This window comes from Sebastes umbrosus, chromosome 3 (genome assembly GCF_015220745.1).
Source record: "Sebastes umbrosus isolate fSebUmb1 chromosome 3, fSebUmb1.pri, whole genome shotgun sequence".
In the NCBI taxonomy this organism is placed as follows: Eukaryota; Metazoa; Chordata; class Actinopteri; order Perciformes; family Sebastidae; genus Sebastes; species Sebastes umbrosus.
Window position 1 is genome coordinate 25,721,042 of NC_051271.1, and position 26,450 is coordinate 25,747,491.

General features: G+C 36.4%; 2 protein-coding genes across 4 annotated transcripts in view; one reads left to right on the forward strand and one right to left on the reverse strand.

Moving 5' to 3' along the window:
* LOC119485409 (equilibrative nucleoside transporter 2-like) lies at positions 1–14,254 on the reverse strand. 3 transcript variants are annotated; one of them, XM_037765011.1, is made up of 13 exons: positions 14,125–14,254; positions 8,542–8,599; positions 8,376–8,458; positions 8,089–8,243; positions 7,067–7,206; positions 6,656–6,790; positions 5,776–5,873; positions 5,066–5,141; positions 3,676–3,785; positions 2,771–2,879; positions 2,496–2,581; positions 2,222–2,418; positions 1–1,295 (listed from the first exon to the last, which is right to left on the reverse strand). In XM_037765011.1, exons 2-13 carry the CDS (start codon positions 8,576–8,578, stop codon positions 1,184–1,186), a joined length of 1,338 nt encoding a protein of 445 aa, XP_037620939.1. In that variant the 5' UTR covers positions 8,579–8,599; positions 14,125–14,254; the 3' UTR covers positions 1–1,183. The 3 variants fall into 3 exon arrangements, with proteins under 3 accessions (XP_037620939.1, XP_037620938.1, XP_037620940.1); XM_037765010.1 differs by lacking the exon at positions 14,125–14,254 and adding an exon at positions 10,667–10,856; XM_037765012.1 differs by lacking the exon at positions 14,125–14,254 and adding an exon at positions 10,667–10,856 and having other exon boundaries at positions 8,376–8,454; positions 8,541–8,599.
* The window catches only part of LOC119485410 (E3 ubiquitin-protein ligase pellino homolog 1-like), a 19,735-nt gene continuing 7,477 nt past the window's right edge, over positions 14,193–26,450 (forward strand). The window contains exons 1-2 of the mRNA XM_037765013.1: positions 14,193–14,353; positions 22,098–22,277. Of these exons, the coding sequence (XP_037620941.1) occupies positions 22,192–22,277 (86 nt within the window). The 5' untranslated portion in view covers positions 14,193–14,353; positions 22,098–22,191. The remainder of the gene's footprint in view (positions 14,354–22,097; positions 22,278–26,450) is intronic.

Genomic DNA, 26,450 nt, shown 5'->3' on the forward strand with positions numbered 1-26,450 from the left:
TGGCATTTTTGTGGATTTTATTATGAAAGCAAACAGAAAATTACTTTTTGGTTTATAAAAATTGCATTAAAGGCAGCATCATCATGGTACAAAAAACACATAAATAAGCAAATAGAATAAGTCTACGGTTATAAAAACAGATCAACACGCGCAGCAGTATGAAATAAAATACATTAATATAATAAAAATCCCTTATCAAGTTAAAAAAACAGTTAAAAAAAGCCTTTGAAATTCAACATTTTGCACATGTAAAGATACATTACAGAAAAAACAGCAAAATTCAGTGATCAACATGCACTCAGATTTTTTTAAATATAGTAAAAATAAAATGAAATGTAATATTCATCAATGTATGACTTATTTAAACCCGTAAACCTCTCAGTGGTCGACACAGATTTGAAATTGTAGCCAATAGGAGCGCTGTGTCGTTGTGATGTCACCACTGTGTCTTTAAACAAGGCACCGAAGCAGGAAATGTTGATTTTGGCTGCATCAATTCTTTTATAATAAAATATGCAACAAGATTAAAAGTCTAAATCACGGCTAGCAAAAAAAATTCTGCAGTGAAGACTGATGAGTAAAAGATATTAATTTGGAACTCCTGTATTGTCGGCAAGGAGAGGAGTTTCGAAAGGGTTGTCTTGTCTTCAGAATAAAAAGAGGAATTTAAAATTTAGAAAAATAGATTTACATGTAATTTAAGTTGATCATTAAACTCACTTAATAAAAGTACAAATCAACAATTTGTGTCATGTTTGGCACAATTATGTCAAAATACTTCATCTGACCTCTCCACAGACTTGTGTGCTTTTGTGCATAGCCTCACTCTTACCTTTAATAATCCCAAATGATCTCATAATAATAACTTTCACTTCAATAATCCATGCAACTAAAACATACTCGTGGATTTCCAAATATATTTGTTTTTAAGCTATGTGACTCTTAGAGGGGCTCTAAATGTAATTTGTTCTCACCGGTGGTGGGACTAAAACTGAAAGGTATGTTATACTGATATATAAATAAATATCACTATTCTGAATATGCCAACAAAATAAGAGTCCTAATACAAAGTGCTTTTTCTTGGGTTCATTCTTCTTTTCCTTGACAGGATGAAACTGACATTTCATCACATGTTGGTGCTTCATCTTGTTTGAGTCTCAGGTGGTCTACTCGTCCCAGTCATCTAAACCAGTTTTCCCAGTAGGAAGGAGAAAGACGCTCCTATTGCCAGACCCAGAACGAGGAAGAAGGTCATCAGAGAGCCGGCTGTCACGCAGTCTTTACACCGCACAAACCTAACGGACACAAACACACAATTACAACATGTCCGCACTCATTAACTGAACATTAACATGAACGCTGGTCGTTCAACCACATTAAAGGGATAGTTTGTATATTTTGAAGTGGGGTTGTATGAGGTACAGATGGCCATGCCGTAGTGAAAATATCCGTGTGTTGGAATGATCAGATGAGATGAAGATGACAGGTGAAAAGAACCTTCTGTGTTTGTATCCTTCTGACTTTACTCGTTTGTTTGCTTTCCTCACTTCCGTTTCTTTTCTCGTGCACTGATTCGTTTAAGCTGAACAGCCAATCAGAGTGATTTCTCTCACTGACGGGCTCCATCGCTGATTCAACATGCTGAAAAAAAAAACTCCGGTACGGGCAGACTAGAGCCGACGGTGCGGGACACACCTCAAAAACTAGACCGACAGATGCTCATCGGCGGCCCCAAACTGTCCGACAGCCGAACGTCGGCTTTGTGTGTCAGGGCCTTAACACAGACAAACTAACCGATCGAGGCAGCGGTAGATCAGCAACTACTGGTAAAATTACTATTTCTGTCAAAGGAGTCTGGTGGCTTTGAAGAGAGCATAGATGGATATAAAGACTTCAGTTCCCCGTCGGAAAGGGCTGTCTGATGGCAAGGTAAAGCGGTGAAAATATACTAAATATAGCGTGCACTTAAACTGATATTGATTTTTTTAAGTGTCTAAAATACGTTTTGCATCTGCCCCCGTCCACAGCAGTACATTGCTTTGCTCCCGTGCTGGTATTCCTGTCTGTTTCTCCAAACTGAGGGCGTGCCGACCGTCATCTACTGTAGGTAATACACTGACTATGGATAAGTACCTCATACAACCCCACTTCAAAACACCTGACCTATCCCTTTCAGACCTTTATGACCCTTTTTGTACAGTAGATCCTGTTGAAGACTCACTGTGGTGCGTAGGCCATGCAGAGGCTCGCCAGGTACCCGTTGGAGAAGGAGAAGAGGGCCATGATGATGACGAAGGCGCAGTCGTGACTGAAGAAGACGGTGAGTTTGGAGTCCGGGACGTTACACATCATGAGCAGAGGGATGAAGACCAGACGAGACAACACAGCGACGGGAAACAGACGGCTCTCCTTCGAAGGCTGCACAAACATCAACATTTAGGAATCGTTGATGTGACGACTCAAAACGTGAAATAGCAAAGGAGCAGCAGACTCACCCATTGGACGAGTGACGGGGTGCTGCGGCCGACCAAGTCCATGGCGTTGAAAACGATGAAGCAACAAACGCAGGTGAACACTTTGTCTGTAAGAGATGGAGAGCACGTTGGCTGACGTCCATATTTGTTTTAAAGCCCTTCCAAAATAATTGTTAAGCGCCAAGTCAGATATAATAGTCTCCCAGACGTAACTATGACTTTGCTGCTATTTAAAATTCGTAAACTTGTGATTACGATAATAAGACATGAACACAGCAAATGATGGGATGTCTCACCCCAGGCAGGGACGTCCTTGTAGACGGTCTGAACTCGTACTGTGATCACAGGAAACACCGACAGGGTGACGGCAAACACGCACGTCACACACGCAGCCATCAGCCAGATCTGCAGGACACACAAAGATTTATCCATCACATACACTATTTTCAATATATGTGCAGTGAAATGCGGGTGAGGCATGCGTGAGAGTAAAAATAAGGATTAGAAAAACAAAAATGTAAAGGACAACGTTTATATATATAGTATTAAAGTGCAGAGTAAAAATGTTGGTTATTGATGCTAACAGGAGTCTTTACAGCCAAACCTAATCCACATTAAACCACAGGTACACTGTATTGTCACAAAGCAACTTCCTAAACAACCTGTACTGGACCAAAACAGACAAAAAATTCCATCAAAAAGCCGTTTCTTGTTCTAATTTATGCTTAATTATGTATTAAAACAACATAAGAAAACCCTAAATTCAGATGAAACGATGAACTTGAGAGGTATGGCTGACGATAAAATTATAAAGTTGGCAGTTTTATCAAACATTCTCTGATTCCAGCTTCTTAAATGTGAGGATTTTTTGTTTTTTTCTCTCTTTTATATCTTATTATTATACATGAATGAAAATACATACATCTATGAAAATCATAAGTTGAAATCATAACATAACGCACTATTTTTCAGTTTACGCGTTTTTTTCGGTCACTTGGCGGTTTTTATTATGATTTCCTGGGATGCTGAAATATAAAAAAATAATCACAATGGATCCAAAACAAAAAGACAAACAGTTGGTGTCCTTGAACAGTCATGATGCCAAAATCATTAGTATACACATTCTATGTCTTTAACCCCCTGGACAAATATTTTCTAAGAATGATAATAAAAACCCTCCAACAGATGAGAAGTCGTTCACCTTTTTAAAGACGTTCAGGACGGACGAACGCTCCTGATTCTCTTCTGGCTCTCTGACGAACTTCCCGTTGGCCTCCATGTCTTTATCGTTGTTGTTTGAGACTTTCTTGTCTTTAAAAGGAAATAAATAAAAGTTTATCAGTGACTTAATAATGTGAGCACCCAAACTGACCTTGAGCCAGCTGCACCACCTGTCAGTAAGTTCAAACTTTGACTAAATTAAAACAGGTTGCACCTCATGAACTAGTTCTTGCGTAGAGATTATTTACACCCACTAATTGCCAGGTGTAACAGACCTGAAACTTGATGAATGCTGTTTTGATTATCATGTAAATTTCATTTAAATAACATAACAAACCTTAAATTATGAAACGTTATGCAAATAACATTTGACTAAATGAGGAAATAACATCAGTTAGCATAATCAGGTATTTCCCTCTCCTTATAAACTTTTTTTTTTAAACTTTATTGAGAAGGTTCAATACAGTTGTTACATAGAGCACATGTTGCATTTTTTCATTGCAGTAAATGTACTTCACAGTTTAAAAATAATATGAAAATAAAAATAAATTATAACAAATAACAAAATGTAGGGAAAGGAAAAGAATATTAATAAAAACAATCGGGTCTGCTCAACAATTGGAGTACATTTGAAATGTCTAAATAATCTAATAGTTTCAGCTAATTTATAATTTTAGATTTTTTTAGTTTTCAATAGTAGTTAAATAAGTTTAAAAATCAGTGTCTTTAAAAGTGTAAAAGGAGGGTAGTCTTTTAAGCCATATCATTTTATGGATATGATATTTTGCATCCTCTCATGATAAACTGTACCAGTACTACTAACTCCATGTATTTCTCCATGTATGCAGACAGAAATAAAACAACGATTTATCTTTTGTGACTTTCGTGGGATGCTACAGATGTTTCATTTTTATACTTTGCACCTCTTAAATCTTTTAAATCTACTGTATTTTTACAGTTTTTCTTATTCTTTCTTTTATAAATTGTCTTATTTTCTGTTTCATTTTTTTCGTATGTTTATGCTTTATGTAAAGCACCTTGAATTGCCTTTGTGTATGAAATGTGCTATATGACTAAACTTACGTTACAGTGACTTCCTGTTTACATAGTTGACTGCTCTTGATTGGACAGAGCTACAGAGGTTTCCTAGCAACCGATTTACACATTACTAAAGTTTTTACTAGCTGAGACATTTCTTAAGTTTTAATAGTTCAGCCCAATTGAATAAATCACTAGTTTGAATCTAGCGGTTTCGTTTAAACAATGAAGAGGTGGTGAAACCCAGTCCTGAGCCTTTGACTCATATCTGCTAGAATATAAGAAGAATATAAATCACTGACGAAGCAGAAGGAGACTTTGTAAGAACCGACCTGTGATGCTGAGGAGATCCTGTTTCATCTCCACGTTGTCAGACGGACTTCTGTTCATGTAAAAACGAGCAAATTCCTGCAGAGGAGAGTCGACACGTCAGACAGTCGTAATGTGGGGTCTACAGAGGCCCTGAGATCATATTTTACTTATTAAAACTAATTGATAAAAATACATATATCATCTTTCAGGACTTCAGGGACTCTGTAGAGTTGCTGCCACTGACAGATTTCATACAGATGATGACAACAAAGCCTTTAAATACAATTTTAAATAACTCCCATCAATAGCTGCAGTGACCCTGCCGGTTATTTAATATGTGACATTGAGCCCTTTATTATTCACGTTCACTTCTTTGAACTGAAATCTTGAATTATTCTTTTGGCCTGTGTTTACACAATACAATTTTGTAAGGTAATGAATGTAGTTAATTTAATTATATCAGGCATATATTTATTATTTTTGTTTATTTGTAGCATTGGCAGTAGCAGCAGGGACGTGTATTTAAATGAAACACAGTTATATTCAAATTTGACTAAACAATTAAAAAAACAATCCGTAAGACTTTTAATTAACAGATTTAAAAATCTAAATAATTATAAATGACTGAAAACAAGGTGAACAGCTGGATTTATCTCCTTCTGATAGAGTTCAGGACCAGATGAATGATATTTAACTCCAGTGTGTGAGTGTGTATTGTTTGTGTCCTCACCAGGTGTGGCAGCAGCAGGTAACACAGCAGAGTCCCCAGAGTGGCCACACACGGAGTGATGAAGTATCCCAACGCAGCCGAGCTTCCACCTGTGTTACCTGCAGATTGAAAGAGACACTTCAGCTCCATTTACATCTGCAGACGTCATGTGTGAACCAGACTGTGGTGAGATTTTTAACTATTGGGCAGGGCATTATTGTTGACTGAATCCAGTTTATTATATTGGTATCGGCGTACACATCGGCCAATAAGTGACAAGAAATCAGTTCAGAAATACCAAAGATGTGATTAAGGTCTTTTAGAAACATTGTTTTCATTACATACCGATATATCATCTCTATTAGATCTAAACTATATTATAAAAGTTTTAGAGCTGAAACAATTAGTCATTTAATCGATGAGTAGATTTACAGCAAATTAATCTGTAAATAATTATTTTTTTAAGAAAAAATGCCAAACATTCACCGGTTGTTGCTTCTCAAATGCGTGATTGCTTTATGAAATTGTGGAGGGCATTTATTTTACTATTTTCTGACACTTTATAGAACCCATGAGTAATTGATTAATTGCGAAAACAGATTAATCAATGATGAAAATAATAATTCGTTGCCCTAAAAAGTTTAATTTGCATTTTTTACTGACACACATATACATACACTTATTGATCCAACCCTCAATTACTTCGCTCAGAGTCAGAAAGTCAAGTCAAAGGAAAAAATATTACCATCTATTTTTAAATAACTTAGTATATTTATAGAGTTGAGTCAGATATGTGTCCCTTGACAGTAGAAGTGTATTTCTGGTGTTCATTTTAAACATTTCAACACTGCTGTTCATCAGTAATTTCGTCCAGTCAGGTCAGTTGTAGGTTGTTTCTTACTTAAGATGGAGATAAGCATCGCGAGTGCAGCGAAGATCCCGGCCAGACCCTGACCGCTCATGAACAGAGTGCTGTAACGAGGAGGAAACAGGCCAACCAAACCGAACAGACTGCTCTGCAGCACTGCACCGAACGCTGCAAACACACAAACACACACACACATTATATCAAATATTACTGTAAAGTAATAAAAGGAGATGGTAGTAAGAATGATAAAAGCGGTCAACGGTAATGATATATTTTGGTTTGGTTTGCAAAAGAAAAATTGAAAAAGAGAAAAATATGGTGCAAATTTGCAAATGCAATATCTGTATTTGTAGTGGAATGTATGTAACATTAATAACATTGATGTTACAGATGTGCCCAAATCTATTATATACTGATAATGTGTGTGTGTATGTGTAAACCTACTGTTGATGAACCAGATGGTTGCCATGGTGACGGAGAAGAAGGTGTCCGGCTGCATGGGGACCTGGACCAGAGCGGCAGTGAGTGAGAAGAAGCAGAGGATGGCGATCAGGCTGACGGCCACTCGGATACGCTCCCTCACCCTGCAGAGAGACCAGAGAGAGAATGGTCAGTGGTCATGTTGTTGGTGTTTGTGTGTGTGTGTGTGTGTGTGTGTGTGTGTGTATGTGTGTGTACCTCTGTGGTACATGCAAGTTAACAAAATATATAGTAGAACTTTAGTGTTATTCATTTGTTTAACACTGCGTGGTTATGTGCCAAGTCTGTAAAGATTCAACATGTATTTCACCCTACAGGAGTGGAAGAAGTACTCAGATCTTGTACTTAAATAAAAGAACAAGTGTAGAAATACTACCTGTAAAGGTCCTGCATTTCAATTTTTACCTAAGTAAAAGTACAAAAGTTTTGGCATCAAAATATACTTTAAGTACAAAAGTAAAAGTACTTATTATGTAGAATAATATATATTCTGTTATTGGATTATAATTATTGATTCTTTACTGTGTTCATCACTTTAATGTTGCAGCTGGTAAAGGTGGAGCAAATTTGAATTACTTTATATACTGCTGGGTAACTTGTGAATTTCCCTCCAGGGAACAAAAAAGTTTTATCTTAACCTGTAATAATAAATAATCATCATCATTTATGGGGTGATTATATTTTATAATATTTATCTGAATCTGCAGAGTAACTAAAGTCATCAGATAAATGTAGTGGAGTAGAAAGTAGTGGAAAATGGAAATACTCAAGTACAAGTACCTCCAAATTTCACTTAAGTACAGTACTTGAGTAAATGTACTTAGTTACTTTCCACCACTACTGGGCTCCATTTATACGCCACAATGAAACTGTTTACATGCAGTGTTATTGAAAGTCACTGTGTTTTATCATCAACCACTCCGAGTTTATTCATGTCAGTGTTTGATCCTCGTGTAAATAAAGCTGCTGCAGCGTCATTAACTCACCACTGATACAGGAAAGAGTTGAGCAGGGTGAACAGCAGCAGGGGCAGCTGGGAAAGCAAGGCCATCCAGCTGTCATAGTTGTAGTCTTTAGTTGTAGCGTGTGATGTGCTGTTGGTGTTGGAGGTGATGTTTGGTGTGAGGCGCTGGTTGAAATACTTTAACAAAGAGGAAAAATAGAAGAAGAATCATTCAACGTCTTTATATTAAATAACATAACAAATGTTTGTGGTATCGATCAGTTAGGGGGAAACTTTGTCTACGATCAGATTATGATAATCTATACACACCTGAGAGGCCGTCATGAAGAAGTTCCAGGGCAGCAGAGTTCCCAGACCGAGCACAAAGATGATGACGGCTACAGCCCGACTGCGGAAACAAAACACTTTTATGACCTGAACTCAGTTTAAATAATATTTTATACAAAAATCTTGACTACAAAACACTCAACTCACCTGTCGGCAGGAGGACTTTGTTTCTTTTCGTTCCACATCCTGTTGCTTCTGTCACGTTTCTGCACAGAAGTGAAGTAAATACAAAGGTCAAATTTTTACAGACACCTCATAAGCAGTGTTAGTAAGTATTCAAATTATTTACTGTAAGTAGAAGTAACAATACCACAATGTAAAATAATTAATTTTACAAGTACCTGCTTTTAGCCCTTTTTACTTAAAAGTACAGAAGTATTCAGCAACATTTTCTTAAAATACAAAAAAGTACCTGCATTTTTTTTTACTAAAATAAAAGTACATAAGTATTAAGCAACATTTTCTTAAAGTACAAAGAAAAACAAATAATATATTATTAATAATAATAATGTTCTAGTTTATTATTATTATTATTACTGATGTATAAGTAGTGTTTAAATGAGCTTAATTATTTATCAAAGATATACAATTAGACGGTTTAATCTGTAACAATGCATCAAATTGTAAAAATGAATCATATGTTTGTATGTAAAATGTTCATGTATTTATTTATTGACATTTTGCTGATAATATAGTACTTTTACCTCTGTGAAAGTCTGAATGCAGATTTTTTTCCTTCATTACACTTAATAAGTCCCTCAACAACTTTTAATGACATGTTGCATGAATGAATGGATAAAAGTATTCATTAAGAAATTGGTAATATTAATTTAATCAGAATCAGGGTGTTACAGTAGCTCTTATATAAATATAAATAAATGTAAGAAATAGAAATAAAGGAGTATGTAACATGTAAATTGTGTACATAATGGTACGATACATAACACAGTATATGTAGAGAAATAAAAGTGGGATCTATTACGTGTGTTAAATATAATTGCAAGAATGGTTTAAATAAGAATATTTCTAGAAATGGACAGCACAACTGCAGGATTAATGACTGATGATTGCACAAATTATTGTACAGTTGAGTAAGTAAGTTCCTCTAAAGTAACTTTGTCACTCATCATTTGGTATTATTAAAACTAAATTCATCCTTTATAAATGTTTATAAAGCAAAAGTGTCATTTCATGCGCACACTGTGTTTTTAGTGTCAATACAGTGCAGCTGCAGGATGTTGTGACTCATCTGGACGCATCATCATCATGTTCAGGCGCATCATCAACTGTGTTGCCAGATTGGGCGGGTTTCCTTTTTTTTTCTTTTTTGTATTTATTTAATGTGGCGGGTAAAGTGTTTTTGTTGGGTTGTGATCATTTGGCGCTACTTTTCGTGCCATTTTGGCACCAACGAAAAGTTTGTCTATAAGCCCATAAATGAATCAATGACTGATAACTGTTGACCATCAAAACCAAATCTAATTTATGTTTATCCCAAAGTTATTATTATTCTGTCATTGCTCTGTGATAAAAGCTTACATCCGTTCATATGAGTGTTCTATCTATCTAATCTAACTATCTAAAATTATTATTAGAATTATCATTATTATTATTATAAAGTTTTAAATATATGTTATGACTTCTATTATGAATCTGTCTTTATTGTTGTAACCATGGTTTGGATTATTACCTACTGAAAAACAAGACCGGAGGCGACAGGACTGATTCATTTTCTAGACTTACACAAAATATAAACAAAAACAAAAAAAACGTTCCCTAAATGAAAATATAAAAATGGGCTACTTACTTATTGTCGGTCAAATCTGGCAACACCACTACCAGATCATCTACTATATGATGAACTCAACATACACGAGTTATATAATATACTAGATCCTGTTTGTATAATATTATTGATCATTATTATTATTAATCCTCTGAGCAGAACCAATAATCTCTTTATCTACAAAGTGAAAGCAGCCTAAATGTAGTCGTTTATCTCAACATGTACATGTATTAAATAGGATATTAAATATAAGGTGTTTGATTATAGAAGCCTATAGGTCTATCTAATGTGTATTAAAACTGTAAATAACTTTAAATTGAACTTGATATATTTAAATGAACGCGCCTTCCTCGTTTTATGGCGCCTTCTGTCTCACAGTAAAAGCAACACGTGGAGTCAGACTCAATGTGATAAAACCATTCAGAAGTCCGTCTGGAAAACACCAACTTTAAGCAAACATGATCAACACGAGGCAGACGGAGCTCACCTGAGAGTCGGAGGAGGTTTGTGGCTGGTCAGACAGGTGGACAGTAGACAGGTGGACCGCGTTCTGTTTCAATGAATGAATGAAGCAGCGCGCTCGCGGGCTGTGGAGGAGGGACTCCTTCCGGAACCTTCTGTTTTTTTGGTGAGTGCTGCCACCACGTGCTTCTACGCCTACTGTATACGGTAAATAGTGGGTAAGTACACAGGATGTTCTGTGTGGAAAATTAGTAAATTAAAAAATATGTTAGATAATAATCTTAATCATATTAGTATCCCATGTTCATTTTAGGGTCGATTTTTCATTCATTCAAACAGACTTTTAGAAGCAGAAAATGTTGTAGCCTATTTAGATCATTATTTTTAAAAAATACGTATTTTTTAATTTCCAAACGTTTTCTGTAATTTCCAAAGTTAATTACCTAGATTTGTGCCTTCTCATTTGAAAAGAACACATGTTGTGATTTCATGGCCTACACGATATCTGAGAGTAGGATAGTCAATACATGTCAAAAATGTGGAAAATTTGTAAATTAAAAAATATTTGTTAAATAATAATCTTAATCATATTAGTACCCTATGTTTATAACCACTGGTTTACTATTATTCTGATGTTTATGTTCCTTATGTGACTGGTTTATACTAGTTTTCTTCAACCTGTACAATGCACAATTATGATTTAAATAAATAAATAGGCCTAATTTAATATAGTCTGATTATCCAAGAAAATATGAAAATAACAAAAAATAATAATAATAATAAAATGCAGTTCATGTGTTCATTTTAGAGTCTATTTTTCAATCATTCAAAGAGACTTTTAGAAACAGAAAAATGTTGTAGCCTATTTAGATGATATGTTTTAAAAAAATGTATTTTTTAATTTCCAAACTTTTTCTGTCATTTCCAAACTTTTTTCATTTTTTTCTTAATTACCTAGATTTGTGCCTTCTCATTTGAAAAAAAAACCACATGTTATGATTCACAACTTTAACACTAGATGGCCTTATACATTGCCAACTTCACTTCTAACCTAAATACACGATATCTGAGAGTAGAATAGTCAATACATCAACACATGTCAAAAGCATGAGCTGTTATTTCTGAAGGAAAAAGAAGAAGAAGAAAAATAATTAAGCTTGCCTTTCTATTCTTTGAGCTTTAAGTGGAAAGCTAATGAAATGAAAAGGAAACCTTAACTCCACTAAGTACTTTGAATTATCCTTCAAGTAGATTTTAACGGAGATAAATACACTGCTACTAATACCACACTCAGAAAGTCAAACATTATGTGTTAGTAAGACGGATGTGACTCATTTTCCAGGAGCTAAGATTAACGTTTAACTGTCTGGTTAGACCTGCTATGCCTGTTTGTAAAATGTAGGCTGTCGGTACCTAGGTAGGTCATGCGTCATGTGTCATGTCTGACTAAAACTAGTGTCTGTATGTTCGTCATGCTTAAGTAAGTTAAGTTTATATGAGAAAGCCCATAATTGTGTGGGTTGCACTGGTGAAATAAAACTTAAAGAGAAATTTCCAAACAATCTCAAACAAAATTTTCCTGAAAAAGACCTCCAAGATTTTGTAAATAATGAAGACAAAAAAAAACCTTCCAGATGGAGGACATTTTACTAAAGAGTAGCCTCTTTGCCTATAAGGGACAATAAAACATCAACATAGACTGTTACCTAATTACATTTAAAACACATTTGTTCTTGTGAATTAAAGCAGTGCCATTTTTGTTTAACTAATGGCTTTATTAATGCCTAATATATGATTTACTACAAAAAAAACTGATAAATGTTTGCTCGTGCAGACTTGATGGATTTTTCACAACCTTACAACCCAAAATTTGTTCTTGGCTTATAACTGATCTATAAAGCATTAGTAAACGATTTATGAATCATTATAAACCCATTACCGCTAATAAATATGCCTATATATATGCCTATATATATGCCTATATATATATATATATATATATATATATATATATAGGCATATTGCGCAATGTTTTATTCTGGTAATTGTGTGTGTGTGTGTGTGAGAGAGAGACCAGAGGAAGTTCTGGCTTTGACCTTTCACAATAAAACACCTGTTAATCATCCAATGTTGGTGCAAGTACACTCCTTGACAGCAAATATTAACAAAACGCAGAGAGGACAGTTCAGTTTGTTTTCATTTCAATAAAAATAATATATAACAGTATATACACAAGTTGTAGTATATATACTATATAGTTTGAATCCATCTCAGATGTACAAAACCTCTTGGACTTACCGATTCTGTTAAATGAGGCATGAAACAGACATTTTGACATCTGAAAAAGGCCTGAATCATTCCCCCTTTATTCCTTTTATAGTAATCTAACTCCACAGAGTCTGACAGTATCAGTATCAGACAGGCTTAAAACACAAAGGTCAGGGCCGGCTCTAGCCTTTCTGGTGCCCTAGGAGAAATTCTGATTTGGGCTGTTGTGATGCGCCCCTCAAACCTCCCACCCCGGGTCCCCAGTGCGCACAGCCACTGTGTGAAATTCAAGTGCGGCTGGGCAGATGAAAAAGTGTGAGAAGGAGAGTTACAGGGGTGAAAAGTGTATTTCTTTCTTTCTTTCTTTCTTTCTTTCTTTATTTGCTCATTTGTTCCCTCAATGCAGAAAATGAGGAGGGTCGCCTTCCGGCATTTAAAAATAATAATAATAACAATAATAACATATATATTTTTAGAGGCCACCACCTTCTTACAGAACCGCCTATATGGCTTATGCCTTAAGCCAGCCCCGACAAAGTTCAATTGAACACACTAATATCAAGGAACAACAATCTATAGTCAAAGACATATAGTATAGGCAATATACTTTTTTACACACTTCGGCCAGACAGAGGAGCAAATTCAGCAAAAGACTTCTCCTACCTCGGTGTACCACGGAGCGGCACAGAAGGTCCTTCCTACCCACTGACATCAGACTGTACAACTCATCTCTGGACTAACTAAATAACACCCCCCTCTCTCTCTCTCACACACACACACACACACACACACACACACTGTCAATCATCCATCCAGCAGTGCAGTCAGACATGCATCACAATTGGACATTAGTACGGGCACTTGCTAACCTGCTTTTAAGAGTATTTATTGCTAATGCTTATTTTCTATCTTATTTATTCTTATTCTATTCGTAATCTTGTTGTGTGCTTGTTCTATCTTTTGCTGTTGTAACTCAGAATTTTCCCCTCTGGGATTAATAAAGTACCTACCTACCTATCTATAGAATAGGGTTATAAAATGTTGTAAAAATGAAAATATTGCAACTATATTTACAAAACCTATGTTACCAACAACTGCTTAATGTTTGTAGCAGTTTAATATCAGTAATGTGTGCCTAAATCACCTAACTCTATACATCATTCACCTTTTGAAATGCATGTGCAGAATTTACTCGTTTTATTTTGAAACTCTTACCGGAAATAGGTAGAGTTTACACTGAAGACTAGTTCCGGTTGCAGCTCATTGATGTCAGAGCAGCAGAGAAGAAGAAGCAGAAGAGCCTCACTGAGTGTTTATGTTCAGTTTAACGAGTGGAAACTTGTTAAACCTCCGGTAAACATCCAACTAGATAACGTTTACACCGCCGGTAACCGGAGCGGACACACCGGGAGATGAGAAGGCTTTAGGACGAGCTGTAACTTTGGTAAGTTTGTTGTTTAAAAAGTTGTTCAGCTTCTTTCTTATTAACTGTAAAGTAGCTAACTGTTGAAACTAATAATGTTAACGTTCCATCACCAATACGAATAATAATTCTATGATGTTTCAATCTAAACAAACATACTTTTAAATACAAATAAACAAACAATAATTACAAGTTATGAATGAGCAAATAACGTTTGTTTACTGTCTAAAATATCCCATAACGTTAATGTCCCTATGTTAATGTCCCTATGTTAATGTCCCTGTGTTAATGTCCCTACGTTAATGTCCCTACGTTAATGTCCCTATGTTAATGTCCCTGTGTTAATGTCCCTGTGTTAATGTCCCTGTGTTAATGTCCCTGTGTTAATGTCCCTATGTTAATGTCCCTATGTTAATGTCCCTATGTTAATGTCCCTATGTTAATGTTATGGGGTTTAATGCTGGTATTTTGGTATTCATATTTTAGTAATTTTTATTATTGTATTTGGTAATATATTCGCATAGTGATTTATAATGTAATTATAATGCTATAAATTATTATTATTTTTTATTTATTTATTTTATTTATTATTTTATTTATTATTTTTTGTGTCTTTCTAAGTGGCACTACAATAACTAATAATTCTATGATGTTTCAATCTAAACAAACATAATTTTAAATACAAATAAACAAATAATAATTACAAGTTATGAATGAGCAAATAACGTTTGTTTACTGTCTAAAATATCCCATAACGTTAATGTCCCTATGTTAATGTCCCTATGTTAATGTCCCTATGTTAATGTCCCTGTGTTAATGTCCCTATGTTAATGTCCCTATGTTAATGTTATGGGGTTTAATGCTGGTATTTTGGTATTCATATTTTAGTAATTTTTATTATTGTATTTGGTAATATATTCGCATAGTGATTTATAATGTAATTATAATGCTATAAATTATTATTATTTGTTATTTATTTATTTTATTTATTATTTTATTTATTATTTTTTGTGTCTTTCTAAGTGGCACTACAATAACTAATAATTCTATGCTGTTTCAATCTAAACATCATTTCAAAAACAAATAAACAAATAAGTGGCACTACAATAACTAATAATAATATACTCTATAATGTATGTTTCCTTCAAATGTGTGTGGTACTGAATTCAGATTTTATTGTTAACTATTAACTATAGAGTAATTATACATACAGGTTCTTAGTGTATATATGTTTTATATTATCTTAAAATACTCCTATACTCTATAATGTTAATATATTTCCTTGTGTGTGTGGTGCTGAATTCAGAATTTTAAGCTTTTTTTTACAGGGTGATTATATAAACATTACTCCATGTACATACACATACTTTTTTACCATAATGTATATGTAGTATGTTATCTTAAGCAGTTGTTGTGGTTGTCAGGCCGGTCTGTCCGGCTGTGTGTAGCCCAGCTGGCCTCTTTTGTTCCGGCCATACAAACTGATTAGCATGCACCATCCTACCAGAGCATCTGTCCCCACAGACGCTGCTATTGTTCCCACTTTAAAACTTGAAAGTTGGCCCTTTTTTGTCAAACTGTCCGCTCATATTAAAAGCTTATAGACATGTCAACCCCTTCTCCACACGCAAATGTTGACCTAAAACCTGGAGAAAGTTTAGACTGGATGGATTAAACCAGAGGGGGAACAGACTTGATGGTCACAGTTTAAGCTGTCAGTCATCTTAGACCTAGAGTTGGGCGATATGGTTAAAATCAGTACCACAATATCAATACTGTTTCATTCAGTTTTTCATAGCATCGTCTGTGAAAAACCACCTCAGCTAACTTTTATGAATTATTACATTAAGCCTCTGGGAAAAGGAGCAGAGGAACATCATTATATAATGTGCCCATTGTTTAGGATGTCATCTACTAAGAAAAAATAATTGGGCTGTCCTCAACCAAATTCTTAGTGGACTAACATTCATACGATTTTGTCGATTAATCGATTCGTTTTCAACTCTTACATTAATCGCCAAATATTTTGATCATTGATTAATCGATTTGAGTAATTTTTTAAGAAAAAAAGTCTAAATTGTGTGATTCCAGCTTCTTAAATGTGAATATTGTCTGGTTTCTTCACTCTTCTATGACAGTAAAATTAATATCTTTGAGTTGTGGACAAAACAAGACATTTGAGGACGTCATCTTGGGCTTTGGGAAACACTGATCCACATTTTTCACCATTTTCTCACTTGGAAGTTGCTAAGATAATATTGAACTATTGGCCCACTCTATTAAGACCTTTACTAACAAAACTATATATTTTTAAGTTATTTAGGGATGACAATGTCCTTTAGCTTTTGTTTGGCTCTTGTACAACATCTTATGACCTAATATTTAAATGTAAACTTTCTAAAACTTAATTATAATGATTTTATTATGATATTGATCTTTGAGTTAATCCTCCAGCGCTGCTTTACGTCTTTTGTGCTTTAATGATTGATGAGTAATCCAGCTTTGTTTAAATGTCCTAATTTTTTAAATAATCTCCTTAAACTGTTTACATGGAGCAGTAATGGGACCAGACTAGTGCCTTAATCTGCTCTTAATTGAATCATTAGTGCACACTGATGGTATTGTCTCTATGACCTTCCCCCAACCAACACACACATCCACCCTCCGCCTGTTATGGAGACAGTTTGATGTGTTTGACAGGCTGCTCACTGACACTCTACAGCCACAGCCTTTATCTCTGTCTGTTGTCATGGTGAACTGGGTTAGTTGTGTGTGTGTGTTGTGTGGACCGTGGGGGTATTTCCTCTTCAGGGCTGGTGTGAAAACACACCCTCTCTCAGTGAGCTGGTCTGAGTTTGGCAGGTTGGAGGAGTCAGTCAGTACTAGAGTTATTTAACGTGTGTGATTTATAAATCAGTCAGTACTTTTGTCGGGATCCTGTAGGAATGATGACTTTTTCCAGTTATCTGATTGATCAGTTGTCGGGCTAATAGCAGGTTTTCATATTATCCTCTGAAATGAACCTACTCCGGAGCAAGTAAGCCGAGCAGCATAGGTTACCAACCATGGTGATGTCACAAGTTACCATGGAGATATACCCCATTTAACAGTGAGCAAGCTTCTTGATACCGGAGTTAAGTTGAGCCACTTATTTCCCCTCAGGGCCTCAGGTGATGATAGTGAGACCTGTTGTTTACCTGTTTGTTGCTTCTCTGGATAAATAATTCAAGTGTTTAAATTCACCTCCACTCTGCATCTGCCAGGTTAGCTGTCACAGAGTACAAAAACACACTTAGGCTGCCTCTATTTTGAAATCTGTACTAGGTAGGATATAATTAAATTAGTGTACAGATGGCAGGGTGGTTGAGGGTTAAAGATGTCACATAAGGTCCAGATCAGATTTATTGTTCTTTCACATTCACAGCTGATTACTGTTATTTTCTCTGTTGCATTGACCATTCTGATTGAATGAGAAAGAAAGCAGTCAGTAGTATGACGACAATAGAAAGAGAATGTAATCTGATAATAACATAAAATAATCATGATAATAACAACATAAAACGTTAAAAATATGAACATTTGGGAAAATGAAATATAGGCCAGGCCAAGGCCAAATGCCCTATCTCACAATGTTAACGAAGGTGAAAAAATAATTTGTGTATCCACCCCGTGATCCGGATCCCCGCCAAAATTGAATGGGTTCTTCCTTGGCCCGTGCTATGGAGAAAATAGACCAGACACTGGATGCAGAGCTCCGTGGCACGGTGTGTCCTATGAGTATGGCGTAGTGATACTTTGGAAAACCGTTTCAAATATTCAGTATCAATATGTATCCATACTTCGATATTTTTGACAACACTACTACATCACTGAGTCACATGACGTTACGTCCGGAGCTTAAGTTAGGTAACAGAAGTATTTATTTTAACCCAAACCATGATCTTTTTTCTAATCCTAACCAAGTAGTTTTGTTACCTAAACCTAACTGCGACCGTTTCACAACATGGACCACATGTTACAATGTAAACCATGCGCGAACCTTCTGCTTCAAGATGCTATGAGATCACGTTGTATATTTTATGTCTATTTATGTCTTAGATTCTCATTTTGTACTTGTGTGATTTTCTTTTTATGCATATTTAATGAGCCTTATTGGAGGGAGCCTGAGATCCAAAGTTTTCATTGCCAATGACTGCTTCTCTGTAATAAATAAATAACTTGAACTGGAACTTGAATGATGACAAGATTTAGTCGTTGATTATGTAAAGCGTCTCGACTCCATGCAGCTTTGTGTTGTTGATTAGAAACCATGAGATCTGAGTCACAAGTGAGGGATAAAATCAACTTTGAGCTGCGGCGTGAACAGAGCGACGTGTGATTCACCTCGATGTCGGACTCGGCGGGGGGGGGGGGACGCTACGTCTCAGTCACGAGAGGAAAGAGACGCACAAAAGAGCGGTTGTTGCGGAGGAGTGAAGTCACTTTAGAAGTCGTCCTCTTTATCTGGTGTCCAGTTACAGGCAGTGAATGGGTCTCTGTCCTCCTGTAGTTCACTGGCTGTATTCATGGCCACTGAAATAAGCTCTAGTCATGATGGAGGGCTGAGGCTCTCTTTTCATGATACGTGGATCATTAAATGTCTTTCACCCACTGAACCCAACAGATTTCCAACAGGCCTGGAGGGTTTCCCCCCAGGAAATGAGTTAGAGGGGGTGGGAAGCATCAGTCAATATCACTGAACTACAGTTTGATTGATCTCAACCACAGGTTATATTGCAGACAAAAAAATAATATAACTCCAATCAATTATTGATGCACATCCAGCTGATCAACATCTAGTTCTAAACTAACTTTAACTCAATCCTGTGTTGAGTAAGACAGACAGACAGACAGACAGACAGACAGATACAGCACTGTAACGCAAAGATGTGAGGCCCCCCGCAGCTAACCCTGAGGGGGCCCCTCCCCTGCAGCACAGAACAGGCACATTTTAGTGAGGATACTTAGCATTTCAAACGCACAACGAAAATTAACAGACCACTTTAGGACACTGGACACAGATTATGGAGTTGATTGTATTGAGTCAATTTTAAACTGTTGGAGCTTTTTAACCGCCCACCCACTCGTGCCAGTTTTACTTCCTGTTCATTCTCTTCAAACAGAGAATGGGGGTGGGGGTTAAAGTCAGACGTAATTCATTACCATGGCAACCAGATTGCATCGTTTTTCAACCCAGTTTAGATTAAACCAGTTTAGATGAGTTCACTGTTTATCAGACCACAAATGAGACAAGAATAGCCACAACACACAGACTCTCTCACACTCGCTCTCTTCTTTACCGTCTCCTCCAGGCGAGGAATGAAATAGTTCTTGTTGTTGACAGGTGCCTCGCCAGGGGGCTGCGTGGGTATACTATATGGGCCAGGACAGACAGTGAGAAAACTTTAGAGACTTTATAACAGCACACGAATAAACCACACAGTACACAAACAAATGTCAAACACAAGTACTGACATAATAGTTAAGAACCCTTTTAAGCATATGTATGCGCACAAGTGTGCAAATTGCAGTATGATGTGTAAATTAATGTAATTATAAAAAAATTAAAATGTATTTGTGAGTCCAGCTGTTATATTCTGACAAATATCAACCAAGTTGTCCTTACCATTTCCTCACTAAACTGGATCTGATTTAGCTGTTAGCCTCGACAATTCCCAACTTGTTAAATTGGGAAGGTTGCAGTGACATCTTCAAATGTCTTGTTATAACCAACCAACAGTCGAAACAAGCAAACAAATTCAGTTTAACGTCATATAACATAAAGAAAAGCGAACATGGTACCAGGTAATGTTGGGGTTTCTGACCTAATTATCAAAATAGTCATACAGTATATAGCTGTTTTTTCTTAAAATATTGGACCATGTATGTATTGTTTTCATCCATGTTTACTTGCTAGCTGTCTTCTTCTCTGCATTTCTTGATGGCGTTACCGCTACCGTAGAACCAGAGTAATAGTGTGAAACCATTGACAGGAATGAGTATGCACACATAAAAAATGCTCCATAGTTCTACTAGTGGTCAAAAACTTCACAGGTTGCCTTTAAATAGATAGCCTTAACTCCAAAAGGGCTTTTTAAGCTCAGAAGGTTTCTCATGCTTCCAGGAAAACCTGGAATTATAATGATGCATGCAGCGTTATTTCCAGGCATGTACAAAAACCTAAGAAATTATAAAATTGACCAAATTTTCTGTAAAACAGTGAGTTGTGCTGAACAAACTGTGCAACAGAATTACAGCACATTGAAGCATAACATAGACAACTTTGTTTCTGGGTGAAGTGTGTCCTGAAGGTGCATATATGATATGTTTAAATCAGGCTGATAGTTGTTGTCACTGTCTGTTAAAGCAGCTCTGAGGCAGCAAGAACCAGCATTAAGATCTTTAGCAGCTCTATTTCCCAGCACATGGCAAAGCAGAATAATGATTACCATCTTCACCATGTCTTTATCATACCACATCCTAACCTTTGATATTTTTTACTTTGGTATTGGCGACACTTGATGCTGTTTTTGTTTCCTGTCTCTTGATTTTATCTCGTTAAAAGAGGAAACCTGTTGCAAAACAGCTTCCTTATACAGACTTGTAGCCGGGTGTTTTTAACCTTATTTATCACATTAACACATTATAAATGGAGATAAAATGAATCAAAGTATTTTACTCCTACTGACATTTTAATTTTTACTTTTGGTGTTCTAATGCTTTTATTTGGCTAATGAACTTGTAAAGCAGCAGCATGTTTGTGTCCACGGAGCCTGTAAACATTGGTATGTGAGGAAGTGTTTGATTCTGAGTGTTATAGAAGAAGCTGCTTGGTAAGAGGCTAAACAAATCAATTTGTCAGGAACTTAACAAAAATGTTTTTCAGAGCGGTCTGAAAAGATCATAATCATGAGCTCAAAAGGTCAACAAGAGTTACAGTTGCTTTTTATTTATTTATTGTCCTTTATTTAACCAGGTTAGTCCCATTGAGATCAAAGATCTCTTTTACAAGGGAGACCTGGCCAAGATAGCAACAAGACAGTTATAGTGAAAGTAACAGACAACACATAAATTAACAACATGAAAACTTCCTCATACAACATACAAACTTGCACATAGACAAACTGGATTGCAGCGATTTCACCAGAGCCTTAAACTCATTCAAGGTAACTAAGCTTTCACACAATGATGATTATATATATCTTTTTTAGTTCCTATCTGTTGTAGTTTTTGAGTTGAGTATTCTGAACCTCTTTGGCAAGACCAGAATTTTTGTCTCTGGTGTAATGAGTCTTTTGAACAAACCTTAAAGTCTTTTGGTTTGTGAAATCCAACACATCAGTGCAGTTCTCCTCATAACAACCACTTCGGCCTTTTGACATCAGAGTTGTGCTTCTGACTTCGACTTGTTTTTATTTTATGGTACAAAGGATTATAACATCAGTCCCAGTGTGCTGCTGAGTGAGTCACCCCGTCACGGACGCACACCTAACAACCCCACTCAGTGTACTGGAGTGAATTCACACATTGTCTACCCCTGTTGCCCCCAGCTCCCAGTACAGAGACAGTGTGGGTGTATTGTAATAATGAATGGTGTTGTGTTATGAAGCCTTTGTGTGTGTTTGTATGAACTTCTGAAGAGGTTTTTTAAAATTTTAAATTAAATATCCAAAGTGACGCTTTCTCAAACTTATCTTAAAATGTCTTCTTTTGATCGTGTCTGCAGGTGATGTGTATACCGGCGCTGATGTAGACGCTCTGAGGGTGACAGTGGGAAAGTCCTCACCCTTCTTCCCCCCCTCTCCCTGAAAGCTGCACAGATGTTTTCGCTCGGTCAGGAAAACATCCTCACCTCCCCTGCTTCCACCAAAGGACCAGTCAAATATGGAGAGCTCATTGTGCTGGGGTAAGAAGTTCACTAAGAAGCTTTTACAGATGTGGTCAAAACTTCTAAATCATCAGCTTTAAAGGTTTTGCTTGTTTTAGCCATTTAACTACTCGTATACGTGGACTTTTTTACATTACTGCTGACCATTTCATTTTCTTAGGAATAACATCTGTGTTTGGACCGGGTTCCTTCTTTTCAGGCATGCATTGGAAAGAGACCATTTCAGTATGAGAATCTAACTTGCTTTAGGTAGTAATCCACCGCAGTGGTCTGCTTTATTTGTTTATCAGGAAACTTTATAGAGTGCTACAGGAATGAGTCCTAAAACCCGGAAATGAGTTAGCATGTCAGCACCTCCGGTTCCCTCATCTCGAAGTCAATGTTTTTTTTTAATGGGTTTTTAGTTAGATGTCTGAGATAAGGTCTGTTGTTAACACAAGTTGAAGAGATTTTAACGTTTTGTTCTACGACATAAAATAAATTATAAATACCTCACTCATGAATTTTGAAGCCTTTATGTGTCTTAAAAAAGGCAGTTGCTAGCACGTGGCCAAATGAGACTACTAAATGTCCTCATGCCGACTCGTCTGCCTTTACAGCCTCATTGTGTATACTCACGCTCATGCGACCGTGGTGTAGTTTGTTTATAGCCTAACATTAGCTTTTTACTTCTGGCGATTGCGTTCACACTTCAGAAATCATAAAAGTGGTGTTCATTTGTGGAGATTATCTTACGGAACAAAACATGTAAGTATCATAAACACCACAGAGCTAATTTTCTGTAATAATCCAAAACCCAATGGAAAAATCACCTTGGCTTTTTGTCGAGGGAACCAGGGCGATGCTAACTTCCTGGTTGGCCTACAAAAATACGTCATCCCTGGAGCACTCTATTTCAACGTGTGATTTTTCAGTCAGTCTTGAAACTCATCTAGGTGGTGCTTTCAGGGACACTATGACTATTAGCTCAACAAGCTAATTTACAGAGCCAGTCAAGAAAGAGTTGATCAACACATCCAGTCTCTTTTTAGCTACTTGGTGTACCTGTTGTTTGCATTTTTCAAATCAAACATAGGAGACAACGGTTTGTAAATGTATAAACAATATTAAAACTGTGTTGGGCCTTTTTATTTTTGCTTTGTGATAATGCTATTTTGCCAGAAGCTGCACAGATTTGGAACACATACTCATAGATTACATCAAAATTCCAGTTTTGTGACATGTCAAGTTCATCCAAAGCAAAAATGGAGAGCTGAAAAATTGTAGTCTAGGAAATGAAAGAGGAAAAAGGCTTCTTTTGCAATAACATTAGCATTGCTTAAAAAGCAACACTGGCTTCCTCTTTCATGCGTTGTTGCAGCAGGAATGTCTTTACAGAAGGTTCTTGCACAAAAACATGGAGAAGTTCATCAAACAATGGGGTTCTGACTAGTTTTTCCACATGCTTAATGCAGTGCCATCTGGCAAGATAATAAAAGTCAAATATAGATTGAGAGATTACTTTATTAATCCCTGCAGGAAATTGTACTGTTGCAACAGCTTATAGCAAACAAGACAAATATGATGAGCAATAACTTAAATCAACAACAAGACAGAATGAGTAGGATTTTCCTCACTCGTCACTAATGACTGGCAAGAAGTGTGTGGTGGTGTTTGTATCTAGAGACTCGCAGCCCTCTGCCTAGATTTTTTCTTTTTTCTTTTTTTGAATATGTAACTGATTTTTGCTATCTTGAGAAATATAAATGTACTTTTCTACAAAACACTTTTTTCATTAAACAAAGAATGAAAGCCAAAGCTCTTAAATGTTAAATGTTGTCTTAAAACAAGTAGTCGTACAAGAACTTTGCCTGTATAAAATTGTCTAAAAGTGGCAATTTTTAAAATGTAAATCAAAAGATTATGTGATCAAAGTTTTATGCAAGCTTTACATATACATACATACAGGTTTTGATACTGGGGTACTTTGATACTGGATACCCAGCTCTACTGTGTGTAGTCTTGGCACTTGATAAGCCTTTAAACTAAACTTCTTGGTTTGTATTTTTATATTCTAGCTGTAGCAGAAAGCCTACACTAGTCTAGACTTATGCATTGTTTTGCCACAGTGCTTCCTCTAGTCTGAAATATTTAATCCCGATTAATCGCACATTTCTGTTCAAAATGTACCTTTAAAGGGAGAGTTGTCCCAGTGTTTCATACACTTATCAACATGGGAGTGGGCAAATATGCTTGCCTTATGCAAATGTATGTATATACAGTATTTAATATTGGAAATCAATTAACAACACAAAAAATGTCAGATATTGTCCAGAAACCCTCACAGGTACTGCATTTAGCATAACATGGCAAATTCAAGCCCAACAGGCAGCAACAGGTGTCAGTGTGTCAGTGTGCTGACTTGATTATGACTTGCCCCAAACTGCATGTGATTATCATAAAGTGGGCGTGTCTGTAAAGGGGAGACTCGTGGGTACCCATAGAACCCATTTTCATTCACATATCTGGAGGTCAGAGGTCAAGGGACCCCTTTGAAAATGGCCATGCCAGTTTTTCCTCACCAAAATTGAGCGCAAGTTTGGAGCATTATTTAGCCTCCTTCACGACAGGCTAGTATGACATGGTTGGTACCAATCGATTCAACAATGCTTTAAAACTATAGTTGCGTTAATGTGTTAAAGAAATTTGTGGCGTTAAAAGCGTTAAGGCGTTATTATCGCGTTAACTTTGACAGCCCTCATTTCTATGTTTGTCCAGAAAAATAAGATTAATGCAAATCACTTAGTTTGAGCTCAGTGGGCCTTGTAAGATTTTTTTGTGCAGTATGACATTGTTCAGGGGCAGCATAACAGTTAAATGTGTAGAAAGACTCCACCACAGTAAAGAATGCAGCTGACTTCCTGACTGAAGGCCATTCACTGTGGACACAAGAGAGCGCCTGTGGTTCAGGGAGGTGGAGACACGTCAGGAGAGTTGTGGCTGCTGCGGTTTCAGACCTTTTGTTTGCTTTCGTATCATAGTGTCCACATGTGGAACTAAACAGTCTGCAAGACCCAGTAACTGGCAATTACACTGGTCATAAGGTTTAATTTTAAAGAGCCAGATAGTTTGTGAAAACAGGGGTTGTGTCATGTGTCATGCATTGGAGCCACAGTGGAGCTGGGGTGGTCTGAGAAAAGAAGGTGGCCTCACTTTATCTGAAACGCAGGAAGTTTGCATTATCCAGTGAAAGAATGGCTCCACTTTTAACTGAACTCAAATGTTTACTTGACCTGCGGCTGGCAGCAGTCTGGCTCTGAAGATAAACTCTAGCCAAACTGACTTTTAATTTAAGGTCCAACAACATGTAGCTTTCATAATTTTATGCTCAGGATGAGAACAATGTTCTGCAAATAAATTATGTTTTGCAAAAAAATGTTGTTCAGTTTAAGTTGTACTTACATAACAGGCGTCCTGATGGATAAATGGTAAACCACATTACCACAGCATCCTGTTTTTGAATTTTGGACTGAAACAGTTGTTGCTCTTCAGCTTTCTCTCGCCCAAAAAGCTTCCTGTCTCCAGTGAGAGCAGTGAAAAAAATGTTTGGGAAACATGCCTGTTTGATTTCTTACCTGCATTAGGTAGATAAGTCCAGGACATGTTTAGCTTAGCATAGCATAAAGACTTGAAGTAGGGGGAAAATGCAACTTCCAACAGCTTCAAACTGTCTGATTTACATGTTGTATCTTTATTGAACAGGTGTAGAAATAGACAAGTAAAAATTAGACATTTTGGTTACTTGGACTTGTCGTAGCTTTTTGACTTGGAATGACTAAAAATCCTCCCCAAAGAGATCAAAGTCTTCATTTATGAATCAAGTCCTTACATGATACACAGTTCTCTGAATCAAATCAACAGCAGCCAATCGCATCGCACAAGCAGCAGAGAGTGGTGTGTTTGTCAGTGCAGACCAGCAGACATACAACAGATGATACTATAGATTAATACATTCACATTTAAAGATTTAAAGACAGGATTAACACACCAAGACACATATGATCATTTTACTTAAGCAAAGAAAAGTACAACAGAGCTTGAAAAATAAAGGTAAAGAATAGACATATTATGTACACAAGTATGTGAAAAAGTAGAATATAAATATATTAAATAATAATAATAATAATTAAAAAAAACAGAACAGTACGCAGA